General features: G+C 39.7%; 1 protein-coding gene across 7 annotated transcripts in view; it reads left to right on the top strand.

The window, feature by feature from the left end:
• adgrb3 (adhesion G protein-coupled receptor B3) overlaps nt 1–19,332 on the top strand; it is a 115,806-nt gene that overhangs the window by 76,491 nt on the left and 19,983 nt on the right. For all 7 annotated transcript variants that reach the window (XM_080288097.1, XM_080288095.1, XM_026190426.2 and 4 more), the window contains 5 exons: nt 3,304–3,450; nt 4,492–4,567; nt 6,939–7,041; nt 7,562–7,605; nt 18,254–18,380. In XM_080288097.1, the coding sequence (XP_080144223.1) occupies nt 3,304–3,450; nt 4,492–4,567; nt 6,939–7,041; nt 7,562–7,605; nt 18,254–18,380 (497 nt within the window). The remainder of the gene's footprint in view (nt 1–3,303; nt 3,451–4,491; nt 4,568–6,938; nt 7,042–7,561; nt 7,606–18,253; nt 18,381–19,332) is intronic.

Here is a 19,332-nt window from a genome sequence, read left to right as displayed (position 1 = left end):
TGAGGTCTCTGTGGCATTTCATTTTTTACTCAGCCACAAATGGTGTCTTACTGGAATGGAAGAGTAGACCGGTGGTCTTCATTTATTCATGCAAGTGAATGTGAGTGTGCACAGCTGTGCCGTTAGGCCATTCCTCTTAAGAGGAACAGAGATGTTTCATCCTTGTATTCTTTACAATAGCTAACATTCAGCTCACTTCGAGCACACTTGCTCTCTGTGTTTCTTTATGGTATGTGATTTCCATAATGATGAATCGGTAGTCTCCAAGAATAGCATACCAAACATGGTTCAATGAATGCACACATCAAAGTACCATTATGAAACACTGTGAGAGTCAAATTAACTAATGGATTTAGACTTGGAAATAAGGTTTGAATGCATTTCACATTGCCAATCATTAATGACTTCTTTCACAGATGTGAGAATATTTCTGTGCTGTTCTCCTACTTTATACTTTATACTTATTTCAATTTGTCTTAATGGCCGTCATCCAAACTCATTGCCAGTGCCTTCTCCTTATGCTCAAAAAAGCATTAACACATGACCCCTGCTTTATACACAAAATGGAATCTGCTCTGTGAAACTGACTCTAAATTGACGGTTAAGTGTTTTATCCACATTCATACAAGTTCCTTGAGCAGTTTAATGCATTTCATAGCTGGGCTTGAATTTAAACTATTTGACTCTTATTACATTAGTCAGCTGTATCACTGTCCTGGCCTCCACTCAAACCTGCTGGACTGTGGACTAAACCGTGTCCATCTGTCAGATGTGATATGACAGGAAATATTTTTGGTAAGCGTGGAGCAATGATGCAACTCACCGCTGTTTCTCAGTCTAATAAAGCACTGAGTGGCATAATCAGGGCACCATATTCAAAACATTCTGAAGTTTTTCTCCCACATGTCCATAGAAAGAAGATATACTGATTTCATGCAACAAGAAATGCAAGAAACTGAAATAATGGAATAATTCCAACACGGTCAACAACATCTTCTTGCTTATTATCATCCGAGTTATTATATTTTGTTTGGGTTTTTTTCTTAATTTATGTATATGCACGCTCATTGTAAAGATTACCTTTATTTTGAAATAACAACAGCGTTACTCGGTGTGAGATCAAAAGGCAAGTAATTAAAAATAAAACTTGTGTTGAGAGGAACTTGATTGTTTTGACTGAAGGAGGAACAGCTACACTAAAAGTGTGCCCACATAAAGTGCAAAGAACACTTGTCGGTAAAAAGCTCATTTGAATAATCCCATCATTTTCTGTTAGAAATCTTAAGGAGCATGAGTGAACCTCTTAATAAGAGTATGTGAATGTTGGAAGCATCATTATTATGTAGAGTGCTAAAGCAGCTTTTCTTTTGGAAAAAGTGAGCACAAAGGCTCGGCAGAGAGGGGGGGCATTTGGCTTTTGAGCAATTATTTGGAGATATAACATTAATGAGTTGCCTCTGGCTAGAATCAACTTGACTGGCTGCTGGTGGTGGTAAAATACAGGGGCCTAGCTGGGAGAAATTATTATGCCAGAATGGAGTCTCTGATTTAATTTTTTCTTTTTTTTCTAATGTCAAAATTAATTACCGCTCCTATAAAATGTTTTCGCATTTGCCACTGCAGAGCTGTTTTCAAAAAACAATCAAGATATGATTCGATACCACATGATTAATACATCGGACTTTCTAATTATCCCATCCGTGGCCAGTGCACCGGCACAGCCAGCCAATGGCAGTGATTTCAGCTCACACACACAGTGCCTTAGCGACCACGTGGCCCTTTTTGATTAAAGAAATGGAAAGTTTTGTGTCTCCATCAGTGAAAGCCAAGTGGAGAGCATCTGGCTGAGTAAGATATTGCGGCATCATTTCGTCACTAATTTATGGCAGCCTCTTGACACCTAGATAAATACTGGCTGTCACCACTGTATCGTCCTGTGTCCTCCTACTTTTAGTCAAATAACCTTGATTGGAAAAGGCTGTCCACTGCAGCAACTTGTTCTCCCTCCTTGCAAGCTAACAGTTGGAGGACAAAGTGAAGCTTGGGACATGCAAAAAAAATTTTTTAACGCAGTCTTGAAGGTGGACTGCATTATGCTCTATTGTCTTTTTTTTTCTGGTTGTCTACTGTGAGGCTGCGTGTCATGGTCGAGAGAATATTTTGACAGTAATAGTGATTAATTTCCACTGCACACACAATAGCTGGAAATGCTCATTAATTTCTTTGCAGGATGTTTATGTTGTCTGACTTCAATGGTTTACTTAACGCTGAACCTCTCATGAACGCATTCAGACGTAATGAGCGATGCAATAAATCCCTCTTATGAAAATGAACCATACAGAATACTCTTAGTGCAATGAATCGCTGTTCAGAGGCGTCGCTGTCCGTAATTACTGCTTTATTTGTGCTGCGTAGCCCCATCAGGCGGATTCAAAGCCCCATTTACCTGCAGAATTACCCAGAACTCTGAGAGACAGTCTTCCCAGCACCATGTTGTGTTTCACAGTGTGCCCTGTGACTAAAACCACAAACACGAATAAACATGCACGACGACTGCTGCTCCCGACATCTGGTGCTACGAACGGGCCTCTTTGCAAAAACGGCAGGTCTTGTGGTGCTCTGTGATTTCATGCCCGCTGCAGGATCATCCCAAACACCTAGATGCACCTTCACTGTCACTGATTTCACTCACACATGGAGTCTCGCCAGGATTCAAATTGTACTATTGGCACAGTACAATGAACAATAGAGCTTCTGCATCAATGGTAGGATTAGCCTCAGATTCGCCTTGCTGAAGCACTACCTGACTGGGACTGGATGTGATACCAGGTAGAGAACAGTACAGCTTTATCCTCCTCTTGTAATGCTAAGGCCCTTTCTGTTGATCCTGGGTATTTTCCTTGTCACAGCCTTAGTGCACTGACTGGCCTTTTATGGCACCTCAGCAGGGAGGTGCCATAAAAGGAAAGCGTGATTAAGGTGATTACCTTTCTAGTACTTGTCAGGTGCCAGTTGTAGCTTTGGGTTTGTATTTTGCAGCAAATGAATGCGTCAAAAGCCCAGTTGGCCTGGTATGGCTGACAGATGACCTGCATATTTGCATAATGATTCAGTTTCATGTAAAATCTACCTATTAATTTGTGAGAGAATGCAGACTCTGCATGTTGAACTCGAATCAAAGGACTGCCCTTGTGTTTACTTTTGAATGACAGTGGTGCAGACTGCATGGTTATGTTCATAATTTCATTTAATATGCAATGTTCAAGCAATGCTAATAATCTATATTTCCTCGTTTTTCTGTAGTTGCCAGCATCCAGAGGCTTCCAGCAGTGTCTGTGATGACTGACATTAACTTCCCCATGAAGGGCCGTAAAGGCATGGTTGACTGGGCCAGAAACTCTGAAGATAAAGTGGTCATCCCAAAGGGCCTCTTTGTTTCCCAGTCAGCAGGTATGGGACTATATCACCGAGTCATCTGACTGCTAGTCAAATACATCTTTCTTCAAGAATCAGAGGCACATAAACAGTCTCCACGTGCAAGCTCCATCTGTCTTAGAATATATATTCAGTATATACATACATATATTCTGTCAAGCTTCAGAATTACAACCTGCAGCAACACATCTTAAATGTGCAGGGAAACTGTAGTAGATTCGCAGGATTAATGCTTCATGAATACACAATGATTGATTCACTGGCCACTGTTGAAAATTGGAAAATATATGTCTTCACATCTCAGCAGAAGTGGAATGATTTTAGCTGAGTTGGAGTGTCTGACAAGTTACTAGACTTTCAAGCAGACACATCTGTCTTCTGAAGAATGGTTTTTCCCTTTAATGTTTATGCTTCACCACTCCTTGTTTAGAAAAAGTGAAATAATGGTACAAGCCTCTGAACAGAGCCAGTTTGCTTGCCTGTGCTTGTTCAGTTGCAAGAGTTTTCCATCAGCTCAGCATTTGTAGCGTCCTCTCAAACAATGCCAGTTGCCACTCTATACTGCAATCCAGAGCCAGGCAATTTGGTTGATTGGTGTAATCAGTCTTATCCGAAATATATCAATGATAGCAAAACAAGGAATTGATCAGGATGCCACGTGCTTGACCCAAACCAATTCTGCAGTGGATTCTGGCACTTCTCTTGCTGGACAAACAAAATCAGGTGTTAGTTAATGTGATTTGCTTGGAAATAAAAGCACACCTTCAGGTTTCAGTGGGCATTTATGTAAATGATTGTATATTTAATGAGCTAACACCTAATTTGCATATATAAAATGAACTTTAGAAAACTATATACACAACTACATTTTTTTAAATTCAGAATCTAATTTATACATCTGTTTGCCCTGCAAAATATGCTTAAAATGTTTGGGTTTTTTGTGGCTGATGACAGTGTTTCTTTACTTAAAAATTCGCAAAGCATCATCATTTGCAGTAGTAATAAAAAAAGGGAAATCTATCTGACATGACATCAAAGCTTCATTTCCTCCTTCAGATATGGAGGGATCGCCTGTTTTCATTTTGGGAACCGTTCTCTACAAGACTCTTGGACTCATGCTACCTTCACCAAAGTAAGGGCAACATTTCTCATTGTCTGCGTTTTCTGGTCTGCTAGCAGGAGGAAATATGAGACAGATTTAATCCTTTGGAAGCTGCACAGGTGTCCATTTTTATTCACAGTAGCAGATCAAGTCTGAAAAACATGCTGTGCCTTTGTCGCTCCAGTGTCCCTGAAAGTTCCACTTAATACATTGAATAGAAATCTTATTTTGTCCTTCTTACAAGCAAATACTTGCATTTTGCTGCTGTTCTTTTTTTTTTTTTTTAGAGCTCTGTGTCACTGTAGCATGCAGTATGTAGTTAATTAAGGATGACATTAGTGTCTGGAAAAGCAGTGGGATGTCCCAAACAAACACCTGGTGTCAGACACCAATCAACAAGTCCCTGGCAGCAACGTCCCAAGGACAAACCGGTCATTCCAGCACCGTTCGGGCCAGCTGTCACAGAGAGAGCAGCAGCCCTGTGGGTAAATGCAGAGAGGAGGTTATAATGGGACACTGAATTGTGTCCTCTGCAGACAAACATGAGGATAAGCTGATCAAATGGCAACTCTGAAAAGAGAAATACCAGGCAATGTGGCTTTTAGTGTACTCGTAATTAGAGAGGCATCTATGTGTCATGTGTTTATTACATTTTAAAATAAGTACGGGAAACAGACATATGCAAAAGTCAGATGACAAATTTGAATTATTTGCTGCTCATCATTATGGACCTGTTGCATTTTCAGCTCTTCTTTTCTTCGTGTGCATGACAATTCTTCTCCCTGGGGGAAAGTACATACTGATTTTTATCTTCATTTCAAAATATAATATGTTCTGTCAACTATACCAAAGCTGGATATCCCATTGAAACATGACTATGATGCTAGCCTGTAAAAGCATATAACACAAAGCATCTTCAGGTGAGCTTTGTAGACTGTGTTTTCTAGTTTCTTTTCTTTTCTTTTTTCTTTACATAATTACTGCCAAATCATCCTGTATAGCATATCTGATGTCTAATGGGCAGCTCTTGTAGTCCTCCTTTACTGACTTTAATATTGAGGTTAGTATTCAGTGCAAGCAGCATTAGAGAAAATATGCTGCCTGACACTGAAACTTGAATTTGAAGAACTCGCACTCTGAAATGTAGATCATTAGATTAGCAGGCAGAGAGGAGCTTTAAATTCAAAAATATATGCACAATATCTTCCCTAAAACACCAAATCAGGTTTTAATACCAGCATGGCCCTTAAGCTTCACTGACTCTAAAGTTATACCTAATCCTTTAGTATTAACAGTAATTTTTCAGACATTATAAAAATGCTAGAATCTAGAGCGTTGGAAATGATGATGCATGATGTTATTCCTAATGAGGGATTCACTGTAACTCGTTTGTGTCTGTTTGCGTAGGTATTTGGCTACACAGGATGAAGGATTATGGCCATGCCACCTACTCAGACGTGTTTGTGTGCAGTCCTCCAAACAACCAACAGCATGTGGCCCAACAGGGGTTACACTATGCGTAGTTTGAATGTTGATTAGTTGAAAAGCGGGCCTGAACAGGAAACTGAGCTTTAGCACACTAGAATTTCACTCATCAAAACTGAAGCACAGACTTGTAGGATGGTCTGATTAGTGAGAGAATCTATTAAACCTACACAAACAGCTCACACATTCAGTGCAGGGATCCAGTTTAATTATGTCACCCAGTCAGCCCCAGCTGCCTGTGTGGGACAGCTGTCAATCAGTGCAGCCACATCCCAAATTCAACTATGGTGGATGAGTTAGAAAAAGAAAAAGAAGAAAAATCACCCCACCCAGCATTGTTAGGAGAGGAGAAACTGATTTGTTTGTTTGTTTTGTTTTTAATAACAGCTTCTAAATATTATTTTTAGTGCTGTAAAATTAGACAGACTCCCTTTTAGATCCATACTCCAGTGGCACTTAGGGGAAATGCAGTTTCTGCACATCAGTGTCTTCATTTTTCTGCTCTGGGGGTTGCCCCTCAGTGTAAATTCATGCACCGTGCTAACACAGCTAAACTTAAAAATAAGCCACACTGATGAACAACACTGAAATGTTAATTGACAAGGACATCTAAGAAGCATTTAGTAAAAAGATCACAACACATATGTGTAAATATGGCTACCTATGCACAAACATAGTTACACATACAGCAATTATTATCATCCATGTTTGTAAAAAGATTTATTATAAATTATTATAATTCTTTTGGTTTTTTGACTTGATCTTCTCCCGGTGAATGCGATGTTAAGCTCTTTTTTTCCCCGTTTGTTTCACATGCCATGTTTATTGTGAAATTTTGTTCGAGTCTTGACTAAATGCAGAATGACACATTTGAATAATTAATTTTGTAATTTTCTCACATCTCTGTTTGATTCAGGAACCACACAGTTGTGAACTCCAAGGTCATAGCTGTGACTGTGAGACCCGAGCCCAAGGCCACTGAGTCCCACCTGGAGATTGAACTGGCTCACTTGGCAAATGTAAGCACAGTAACTAAAATGTTCATACACAAATGCACAGTAAATACTATATATAGTTTGGATCTATAGTTTATTGACCTTCATGTTCCTTTGTTAACACTACACAAAGAGTTTTTGTTTGCTGGCTGAGTGTTCTACAAAGACCACAGCACGTATCATCTCCCATTAGCTGACACACAATGGCGGTTAATTGGCTCGATAATTAATTTGTGTCGGGAGAGAGCACTACGTTCAGATAATTACAAGGACAATCCCTTTTTATGATCCAGACCTTTTTATTCATCTTTGAGATAAAGTGCATGTAAGTCTGAACGTGTCAGCAAATTTGTGCATGCGTGTGTGTGTCTGTGGTAGTGGAGTTCAAAGCTTTTTTGTGTGATCTATGAAACACGTTTTCAAAAAAGCTAAATAAAAGGACAAACGTGCACTTGATTTATAATAATGATGATGGTGGTGATGAAAATGATGATGAGTTATCATCATAATTTACCAAACATTTTGTCCTTTTCCTGCCTTCCAGGGAACAATGAACCCTTACTGTGCGCTGTGGGACAGCACCATGCTGTAAGTGGGCATGCACTTTCACTTCTTTTCACTTTTTTTGTTGTTATAGGTATTCATTGTTTTCTGTGTGTGTTTTTTTGGGATAATTTCCATGTTTAAAATCAGGGTGATACATTTTTCTGGGTAAACCATTACAACATTATTGGAACTGCAAAGAAACTGCATTAAACCTCATTCAGAGCGAACAACACGGTAGGCCAGTTGTAAGTCATATGAGTTTAATGCTTGGCTGTAAAACTCACACGTGTTGATTTAAACCTGTGTTCATACTGACTTTGAGTCAATGATGGCGAGGTCCTGAAGTTGCAGAGTTCTTGTTTAGTGAATGTCATCATGACTCCATCAAGTTTTCTATCAGAACCCAACACGAATCAAACAAATATGAGTTACTAATACTAATGAGTTAGAAAATAGCCCGTCTCACAGCAGTTGAGACATTTATATCTATACCAGTCCTTTACAAAATAGTTTGAGTGCATACAAAACTAAAAGGCAGCATGTATAGGCTTCAGCAGACTTCTTAAAGATATTCATTTTACAGTAAGTGCTGATAAAAGTCACTGCCTAAGGTGCCGTAGCATCAGTCAAAAATACTGCAGAATTATATAACGTATCAGGAGGGAAACTCCCACAAATTATGAGGACACAAAACACAACCGCTTTACCTAAACGAAACACAGCAGCTCATATAGAATGCTTAATTTTATGGTGTAGAAATGTGACACTCCATAAGAATACAACAAATATTACATTTATGTAAAGCCAATGACTTGAGTAACATTACATTTTGCACTTTTGCTTATCTGAATAAGTTGTTTGCTGCTTGATGCATAGTCCTCCAAACTGTGTCTGTGTTTGAGATTGTTGTGCCATTTGTGTTGATTTGATGTCACCTTCTCTGCAGCAAACAGAACAGTCCCGTGATTTCCCATGTTGGATCATTTCCACTCAAAAGTGGAATTTTTTTCGTACTTTACAATAAGACTTGTTCACGGTGTCAGTACGTGTTAATTAGCCTCAAAAAGACATCATGAATGATTGCCCCTGAGGTAGTGTAGAAGGCCAGGTAGACTGCCTCACGGCTGGAAAGAAAAGAAGCATCACATAACAGGTGGGGGGCCAGGGCAAAAGAGGTCAGATGGATGGCCTGAGGGCTGGAAATCTGCTGAGCTAGAGAGTTTAGAGGGTGGCTGCAAGGCTAGGGAGAAAAAAAAAGATGGTTGGAAGAGTTGTGATTGGTGGGCAGTAGTTTTGATCCAGGACAGGTAGACAACTGGGATGCAAATACTTCTGAAGTGGCAGCAAATTAAATATCAGTGAGTCTTACAGTGGCAGACACCAGTCTTAAGACCTGGAGCAATTGGGGTAGTGCCCAGTAGTCATGGCGCAGAGAAGACAGGCTATTGAATATTTGAGGGATGGACATTTCACTGGGTGTTGGCAGGGGCGGCTGATGGATGGTTGGGGTGGCCGATTGAACAGCTTAGGCGGCTACACAAGCAATTACCTGATGAAGAATTCCAGTGCTGGACATCAAAAAGAAAGAGAGAGAGAAAGAACTCTGGTGGCTGTTGGGGCAAATGGCAAGGCAGGATCCAAAGAAAGATTTGCTCCTGGGTGGTTCAATAAAACTTGATAAACCTAAAAATGAAACAGGGTTGGATACTGCAAACAGCAGGCAAGTCAACTCAAACTGCATGAGGGATTTACAGGCAACAATGTCTGCAATGGATATCATCGAGTGGGCGCAAGCCAGCATTTCACATAATGAAGAAAGAAAACATTTGGTGTACTACAATAAGGTTGTAGTTTTGTCTGCATTTGTCTGCATGTGTTATAGGAAAAACAAGACTTTTCCTCCTTCTGTCGCATTTCGGCTGCACAGCCATCGTTTGCGTCATCCACTTGGGCGATACATGTGTCTTTTAAGCTCAACAAAAATACCAGGATTATTATAGAAAACTACTCAAGCTTACCTGAAATCAGTGGAAGAGAAATCATATTTTTTAGAACTTCAACATGGACAGCGGTATTGTTTTTTCTAAAATAAGAATACTAACACTATGGATGGATCATGTTTTGTAGAACTTTTGTTCAGTTTGTTGTTTATTTTTATTTTTTACCTGTAACGGGATGGAAATGTATTTACTAGAAATATGTTTGATTCCAGTTTCACTTAATTGTGTACAACCTAACAGCAATAGTGGATGAACAGATCTCTGGCAAAGGCATATAAAAGCTTGTTACTTTCACTGTGAAATAGCATCTGAATTGTGCGCGGTCTGTCCTCTATCACAGTATTTGAGGGCAGCTGGTCTATTTTTGAACAGCAATGATACAACTGGGACAACTCAGCTACATTCTCTCTGTCTGACTTTCACAAACCTAGTGTTAACTATCTGATTTTTTCCCCCCCATACTACATTAGGTAATTTTAATCATAGCACCACTGAATGACTCCATGGTATGATAATCATTTTTCAAACATTTGGCTCTTTCTATTATCCAATAGGATCCACTCTTAGGACTCATTGAGGGGATGATGTGCCATCTGTCAGCCATGTTGGTTCAAACCAAATGAGAGTGCTCATGTTGACAATTAGCAGAGAGAAAACATTTGCAAGTGGAGAGCTATGGTCCACGTGCAGGTTATGTGAACACTGAGCTGGACTTTAACATAAACTACACGATCAAAGTATTTTTAAACAAATGTGAACAAATCTTTCAGAATAGGCTTTATTTATATAAGACTTACAAATAATGAAATGTTGAAATTGACTATAACTAACTTCCAATGTAATATTAAAGTAGTGACCATAATATTAAACTGCTTGAAAACAGTGAGGGCTCAATTCACATCATTATTATGGAGGCCTATAGGTGAATCTGCTGCAGTTGGCTAGCTTTGAAAACGACAGAGAAATATAAACAAACACCACACACTGAGTTCTAAAATATCCAATATCTTTTTTAAATTTACTCTTCCGGTCTCCAGGTCCACAGCACTGAGTGTAAACATATCAGATGCATACACTTTTATTACTTTTTCAAATGTCAATATTTTTTTTTCTTTTTTTCTTTCAAATAACCTCGAAATTACCAATATCCCACCACTGTGCCAAGGGAACAATAAAAAGTGCAACCCAGTGACTTCAGATCAGTTAACATCCCTGTTGTGGTCAAAAATAAATATTTAGGGAGAATTAATCTGCCTGACAACTCACTTCACCTTATCCCTAGCTTTCATAAATAACATTTTAACTATATATATATTAATCCATCTTAGAATAGCTTAGAAGTGATATGACACTGTGAGTCTACCATAAGGTTATTTTACAGTTCTGACTTGTCTCTTTCTAATGCTACGATATAAAAACAAACTAGTTGTAAAACTAGGCGGTTTTCTTCCTTACTGCCCCCAAACTTGTAGAAAAAATAAAAATGCAGAATGACGTTCCAAGCTAGTTCTGGCCTTTTGACGTTGCCTTGCAATTAACTGCTTTTAAAAATCCTCTGATGCTTGGGAAGCAGTGCATGGAAAGCCATATGAGTGTCTTTTTGACATTTTAATCGCAGATGCTTCAGGACCCTTTCTCGGATTATCAAACAGAGTCTCGTGGAAGCTAAACATCAAACGGCTGAGAACATTTGCAGATCCTTAAATAAGGATTCACAAGTCAGCATCTTGGCCCTTCATTAAGACATCTTTAAAACAGAGAATTTCACTGCCTTTTATTTCACCCTCAAGGTTATTTTCTTGTTTAATGTGTTTACTCTAAGCAAGACAATGAAGTACGAAATTATTGTTATTTAAATATTAAATAATGACTTTCTAGTCAAATATATTGATGGATAAAGTCTTTTTTCCTAGCATGCAAAGACACGTGTTTGACACAAGTTTCGAATAAAACAAAAATAAAGTATAGCAAGGACTCGAGCAGTAAAACGTGTTTTAAACAATTATGTGTAAAAACAAAACAAAACCGCCGATTACAACGGAAAGCGCTTTCAAGTCACGTCTTTAGCTTTTACTGAAAATTATGCACCTCGTTAGTTTTATCTGGCATTTCTAAGTGCTGCACAATTCTTAGCAAGAATTTACCGGGAGCACTCCACTTCCTGAGAAATTAAACCTTTTTAATCATTTAGATGTTAACGTGTGAAAGCAGCTGTCACTGCTTCGAGTTCTACAAACATCTGGAGAAGCTGAATTTGAGCCAAAAAGGCTGCACCCTACACTCTCCAACTGCTCCAAATCCTATGAATCAAGAGAAACCTCTGCAACAGCAACATTTGCTTTCCATTTGGACATTTAAAAAAAACCCCAGCAGCTTCATGGCGGTGTGTTTAAGTGTTGAATCAAAATGTATCTACTACAGCAACAAAGAAGATGCCGCCATCCACAAGTTTGTCTGTGTGGTTCAGTGGTAGTCGTTTACTCCATGAGCTGGGTGGAAGCTGGGACGGAGTTCATGCAACCACACCTAACCTAGTTTTTGAATATAACATTAAATCTGTGACAAGTCAAACAGTAACATTACTGCTAAGAGAGAATTTACATTTACTAATAAATTTGATAAGCATTGCTTTCATTTTAGTTGTGCCTGGTTTCATGTGAATAATGCTGTATCTGTTCACTTCAGTCATGTCCACGGTCAACTCTGCCTGCAGCATAATGCCATGTAAAACTCAAAATCACGTCTCACTTTATCTTTCAGCTAATGCGGTATTTGATTTTAGGTTTGGGGGTTTTTTGGGGGGTATTTTGTCTTTGTTGTTGTTGTTTTGAAGAACTCTCCAATGGTTTCCCCTGTTTGACGTCAATCTTATTTGACATTTTCATATCTGTGATCAGCAGCTGTCAAGCTTTTTCACAGCATAGGACCACAAAGAGACACATTCGCTCCATAGACTCGCACTTCATCAGATTTAGTCTCAGGGACCCATGTGGAAAGATTTATGTCAATTTCCGAGGGCTGCTTTTGAGTGGAAACTGTTGACAGTGCAGATGTAGAGACAATAATGGTGAAAGCGCCTTTATGTCTGGTGGCTGAAATCAAAAGGATGGCACCAGGCGAGAAGTGACAGTATGAGTGATGTTTAATAATTCTAATTGTAAGCTTTAGTCAAACAAGGGCTGATAGTGGACTGATAATGACTCTTAACTATGAATTAATTCACAGTAAAAGGTATTTTTGCATTTGTGCATGGGCCAGAGGTTGGGGTAATGCACATGTACATACAGTGAAGTATGGCATGCAATACTAATGCACCAGCCCCTTGCAGGCGATAATTATCTGATACTTTATGCATGCAGGAATTCTATCTGACTCCATTATTATTTAACTTAGATAATAGATGTATTTTTATATTCGTATAGATGACCAAAGAAAACTTGTGTACTTTCAATTATGGCTGTCTGAACTTACAGTTCGCAACACAATTTAAATTTACCAGTCACATAAAGTTTAAATATTGGTATTTAATACCAAACATTGGACAGTAGATGCAGTGCAGTACAGTGCAGACAGTAGTGGATGCACTAAAGGTCAACTAAACTGAGGATAACAGGCAGGCCATTAAGCCAAGCTCAGCCGGATATGCTGGTAGATCACCTGATAACAGCTCATCTCAGTTCAAATGATACCCTTTTAGGCATCCAATTGTCAAATCTCATAGGGAGGTCTCATTGGCTGCACAGAGTTGCTGCATCTTCAAACCACTTTGCACCACCACCCCTCCACCTTCATGCTGTCTCTGACTTAATCAGTTTTCTGTCTGTCACTCATGCATGCTGTTTTGTACTGAGTGCTTTCCATCAATCCATGCACTTTTTTAACCACGTATCCAGTTTAGGACCACAGGGATGTCTGGAGCCTATCCTAGCAGGCAAATGACAAAAGGTGGGGTAGACCCTGGACAGGTTGTGACTCCCAGAAGAACCAGACTGACAAATAAAAATGTTTGCTAATGAAAAAAAAATATCTCTGTTACTACAGTGACCCTAATGAACTGTAGTGATGCTTGTCCCTTGGTGTATTTTATTAAACAGATACACGATACATTTCATTTGTATGCACCTGTAGGGCTAGTCACACCCTCACTAATAAATACAGATGTCACGTTATCTTGTTTGTCTGCCTCGTTTTGAAGGGTCTTGTCCCACTCAGGGAATGTTAGGGATTAATCCGATTTCCCTGATACACAAGAATATGCGCTCATTTTTCTTTTCTCTTCACTCAGTTAACACACACAATGTGGCCCACAGGCTGATATAAATTGCCCATCATCAAGAGATCCAAGATGGATGGAATCATTTCCCAGCATTGCCCCCTCCCTCCTCTGCCTGCCATTGTGTGTCAGTCTTTCAAGACTTTATAAAATTGCCTTAAGTGCATAGCCTAAGGCACACTTTAAGCTCCCATCTCGGTGTCTGCCTAATCTAATGTGGGCATGCAAGGAATTTAAAGGTTTTTGCATCCCTATAGAAACATACGGTTAGCCTTGCTTATGTGCAGTGTGACAAGTGAGGTTAAACAACTGCAGCTATGGTCATGTAGCGTATACAGCAGCGCCACCATGTTGGCTTAAAAATAATGATACAGATTTACTGTTTGACTTATGCTGTAAGTATAATGTCTAAACATGTGGGTAAGGTGTACATTTAGTAACAGGATGTGTAGAGGGGCTCAGTCTTTCAAAGTTAAGTTGTGGTTTAGCAAGACTCAAAGGTTTAAATACTGAATGTGCTTAAAACTTTGTGAGCTTTCTTTGTAACTCTTGCTGTCACTTATCTTGCGGCTTGACACCGAACTGCGTAAAAACCGGAGCCCCATCAAGTTCTGTCAGAAATTTTAAGTCCTGTAAGTTTTGATGTAAAGTTGTCAATAGATCACTGCGTGGATATAAAGTGGTCAGCAGTTGGTGTGTGATGAATGTCATGTCATCAGTCTTACTGTGGTCAAAAATGTCACTTTCTCTTGGGGATGTTTTATATTCTTGGGCCACCGAGCCCCAATAAGGTCAGGCAACACATCAAACGTGGCATACATAAATCCCCAGGCAGGGATTGTTCTCCTGTCAGCTTCCCCCCGGCACAGAGGATAAGCAAACATCTAACAAGTCAAAAGTTAGAAACAGATCATGCCAAGGATTGAGTTTTCACCAGGGGAGAGATGGATTCATCCCAAAGTTACAAAGCATCACACATTGTGTCAATCTGTCACGTCAAAAGAAAGCCTGCATTGGAAAGTAGGTTGTATTAGATCGTGACAATCAGTTTGAGTATGTAATAGCACCCTACTTGTTACCTTATGGTACCTCATCACTCTCCTACAGGAATTACCCAAAGTGCTGAAAAGTGTGCACTATTGTTATAAAATATGTGCACAGCAGTTTTTTCACGTTAAAAGATTCTTTTCTAACCTTTACTCTGCAGCTGTGCAAAGATGTACTGACTACAGTGTTGTGAAGAAGTGTTTTCCTTTCCTGATTTCTTAGTTTTGCATATTTGTCACACTTACATGTTTATCTTGTAATATTAGATAAAGATAACCTGAGTAAATACAATGTTTTTAAATCATGATTTCATGTATTAAGGGGAAAAAAGCTATTTGAACCTACCTGGCACTGTTAAAAAAAACAATTGCCACATCTCCCCAACCCCACTCCCTTTGTTAAATCATTAATTTAATGGAATTTACCACAATTTTTGGAAAGCTGAGTTGAATTTAAGCAGCCACACCCAGACCTTCTGAATCAAGAAGTCACTTTAGAACCTCTCTGACAAAGTGAAGTAGGTTAAAAGATCTCAAAAAGCAACACATCATGCCATGAGCTAAAGGAACTTAAGAACAAATAAGAAAACAAGTCACATCAACCTTGGAAGGGTTCCTAAGGCATTGGGACTTCATCAAACGATGGTGAGAGTCATTTTCCACAAAAAGAGAGAACTAGGAACAGTGTTGAGGCTTCCAAGGAGTGTTCGGACTATCAAAATCACTCCAAGAGTGCATCAATGACTCATACACGAGGTCCAAAACAACGCAGAAAAGCATCTAAAGAACTCCAGGCCTCACTTGCCTCAATTAAGGTCAGCATTTATGATTCAACAATAAAAAAGAGACTGGGCAAAGGTGGCATCCACAGGAGAGCTCCAAGGAGAAAACCACTGCTGACGATCCCCAAAACTTCTGGAGAAATAATCTGTGGATTGAAAAGACAACAGTCAAGTATGGTGATGGTGGTAATGTGGTATGTGATGGTAATGTGATGGTCTGAGGCTGCTTTGTTGTGTCAGGACATGAATGACTTGTTGTAATTGATGGATCGATGAATTCTGCTCTCTACTAGAAATCCTGAAGGAGAATGCCCAGCCACAAGTTTGTTCCCTGAAACTCAAGTACACTTGGATTATAGAGCATGATAATGATCTGAATATCAAATGCTTGATTGCGGTTGTTGCTGCCAAGGGTGGCACAACTAGATATTAGATTTAGGAGGTAATTATATTTTCGCACAGGGCCAGTTTGGTTTGAATAGCATTTTTTCCCCCTTAATAAATAAAATTATCATTGAAAACTGCATTTTGTTCTTGCTTAAGTGTCCTTTGTCTAATGTTAAAATTTGTTTGATGATCTTAAACATTTAAGTGTGACAAATAAGCAAAAAGAAAGTCGTGGTGATATTGCGTACAGTTTCTCACTGGGTTCATATAGCTGTAAATAGATTTGCACTTGCTTAAACCAACATTAATCTTAATGTTGAAACTGGAACATCTGGAGAGCCACACACCTGTACAGACAAAAAAATGATGGAAAGTCCAACATGCAATTTCAACATTGAACTACTTCTGCAATCATCAGCAGTGCGGTATCATAAAATCCTTCTCAGCTATCATATGACTCCTATTCCAGGGCTAAACTTGCTCCATATTTCACCCACAGGTGCTTCTTTGGTGACTTGTAGACATGTTGTTTATTTGCTTCAAACGTTCATTTTGCACCAGTTTTGAAGAAATTAATGTTTCTGATATGACCAATTCGTAGAGGTTCTGCTGTATGTATAAATACATATAGTTTAATTTATTTATAAACTGTGATTCAAATTTATAACTAAACTTTTTTAAGAACTGCTGATGCTAGCTTAATGAGTGGGTCATTCGCTTTTTTTCTCTTTTATCCTTTCTTTCTTTTTCTTTTGGTTTTTGTCTTAATTGGTTTATGCTTTTTGTTTTAGCATGCAGTCTGCTGAAAAGCACATATCAGTTGTGTACACAGAATGGTCACAGCCCAGTTAAGAAGAGAAGCAAAAGGGGGAGGATATCCGTTTATCGTTTCATTGCTGTGCACACACAAACAACCCACAGTGTCGGTTGGCCCTGGCTGGAAATTTGCAACTGGCTCCATGGTCTCTTCCAGGAATAATAAATATTTCTGCCACATTGATCAAATGACAAAGCAGGATTAGCTCGCACAGCAGCCACTGCCCGCTTAAACAAATCAAAAGCCAGTACGTCTATATTGTCTTGAATCACTAGTATGCATCTTTTTCCCTTTTTTTCTTCTTCTTGGCTTTATAAAATTAGTAGTAGGGTGAGCAGAGCGCCTTGCAGGACAACAGGTGTTTGCTAGTGACGGCACGAAGCTAAAAGTCAGGTTGGGTGTTGCGGCAAAGGCTGTGTTCAGAATAAAGCCTCGGTGATATTTAATCAGCAAGGATGGTATTTCTGAAGGCACAAAATGAGTCGGGGGTGAATGACAAATGGAAGAGAGACGCTCCTTTCATTTCACCTACTAGTGGTGTGAAGTGGGGACTGGCTGCAACCATTTGCGCTGCCTCCGCGGGGTGGTATTAGTTCTGCGGTGTTTTTTTAGGGGAGCGCTTCACGCCGGGGAGCGACAACTTTCGTGTAAAATGACTTTCAGGAATGACCCAAAAGCATCCTTTATTCCCGTCATATCACTAGACTCGAAGCCGAATAAGCAAACCTTGCGACGGCGTGCGTTTATTTTTTCACTGCATCTGCCTCCCCCCCTCACACCAGCAGAGAGGAACAGAGTATCAATCTGATGCTGTCCACCGTTTCCAGGGTGAAAATCCCCCTAAGGAAGCATTCAAAAGCTGCTAATTAAAACAGCTGAGGGGGGGAAAAATCAGCCGAAAGTGGGGGGGGTAAAAAAGGACAGGATAACCGGGGGGGGGGGAAGAGGATTATAGTCGTTTGGAAAAGATCTCTAGAAGAATATAAAGCACGCAGAGAGGCAAACAGGTAAATATAAAGGCTTTTAACTTGTGCGTGAAGAGGAAATAACGCTGTTTTCTGTATCACTCGACTCGTTGGTATTTATCTGCGTATAGCGAATCAATCAGCACCGGTCTGCTTGGACAGCTCCGTGCGTCCTCCCCCTCCTCCGTCTCTGCCTCTCTATCTGCTCCAGCTGAAATGCTGCTCGTAGCCACACCAGAGCCGTGTCGATTAGTCTGTTCGCTTTTTTTCTTCTTCTTTCTCTCTATGAAACAATCTCTCCAGCTCTCGAGTCATATTAGTAATAATTAAATAAAAACGCCGAAGCGATGTCGAGAAGTCCTGTGAAGTCGTGTCACCGCTGGAATTAAACCTCTAATTGCCTCTGCCTCCTCCTTGCAGGAACGATTCTTGGGGAGCCTGGTCCACAAAAGGATGTAAAACGGTGCTTACAGATGCATCCCATACAAAATGCTTATGTGATCGTGTATCTACCTTCGCCATTTTGGCTCAGCAACCAAGAGAAATAGTAAGTAGGCTATTGATTTGCTATTCGATGTGGGTTTCATGAGCTCATGTAAAGGAGAAAGGCTCCCTGTTCGTGTGTGTATGTGTGTGTGTCTGTGTGTGTGCTGGTGAGAATGAAAATTGAATCTTCGTGTGTGCTAATCCTGTTAAATAGTAATACAGTGGTAAAGGGGAGATTGTGGGGGGGAGTATTTTCTAGTTTGGGCATAGACTTAGATAGATAGATTGTGTATGGGCATGCAGAGGGGGAGGGTGTGTGCGTGCTGGTGCTTGTCTTTAAGTGTCTCCTCATCAATCATGTTAGGGAAGAGATAAAGATAAAGTTCACCTTTTTTGGGTGCTGTTTTCTTTACTGACCTGTCCACAAAAAAAGCTGACAAATTCTTGCAGGTGAGATCTTTAAATTGTGTTTTGAGCACAATTGTGTGTTGCAATTAGACTGGGGTAAAGGAAGCAGGAGCCTGTAATTTCCTGAAAAGATAAAGTAATTAAATCTGAGAACATGCAGTACTTACACTGTGGCCTTCCTCTCTGTCAGGCCTAAATCATACAGCATCATTTTTCTTGCAGCAAAGTGCTTATTTTGTCTAGCTTTGATTTACTGAATATGGTTTATAATATGGGAAACCGCATTAGTGTATGTGAAGGAAGCCTCAGTGGCTGGCCCGCGATTGGCCAGCCTCCTTGACTTCCAAGTGTGACTGAGAAAACACAGCATAAAACAAAAACATTGGTTATAATTACTTCCACTGTTTATTCTCCTGCAACATGATCTCCTGGAAAGTTTTATGCAAGTATCTAAACAAGCTTCAAGCCCACACATGCAACTAAAACCTCAATGTAAATTAAGTCGCACTGTGGATTATTCATATTGTTGGTGGTGGTTGTTTTGATTGCTTCCCTCTCTGGCCAATAATAAAGATTTACTGTCCTGCATGAACCACATCCAGCCT

The sequence above is a fragment of the Astatotilapia calliptera genome, chromosome 13 (assembly GCF_964374335.1).
Source record: "Astatotilapia calliptera chromosome 13, fAstCal68.1, whole genome shotgun sequence".
NCBI classification, from domain to species: Eukaryota; Metazoa; Chordata; class Actinopteri; order Cichliformes; family Cichlidae; genus Astatotilapia; species Astatotilapia calliptera.
Note: the sequence above shows the minus strand (reverse complement) of the source record. Positions and strands in the feature narration are given on the sequence as shown.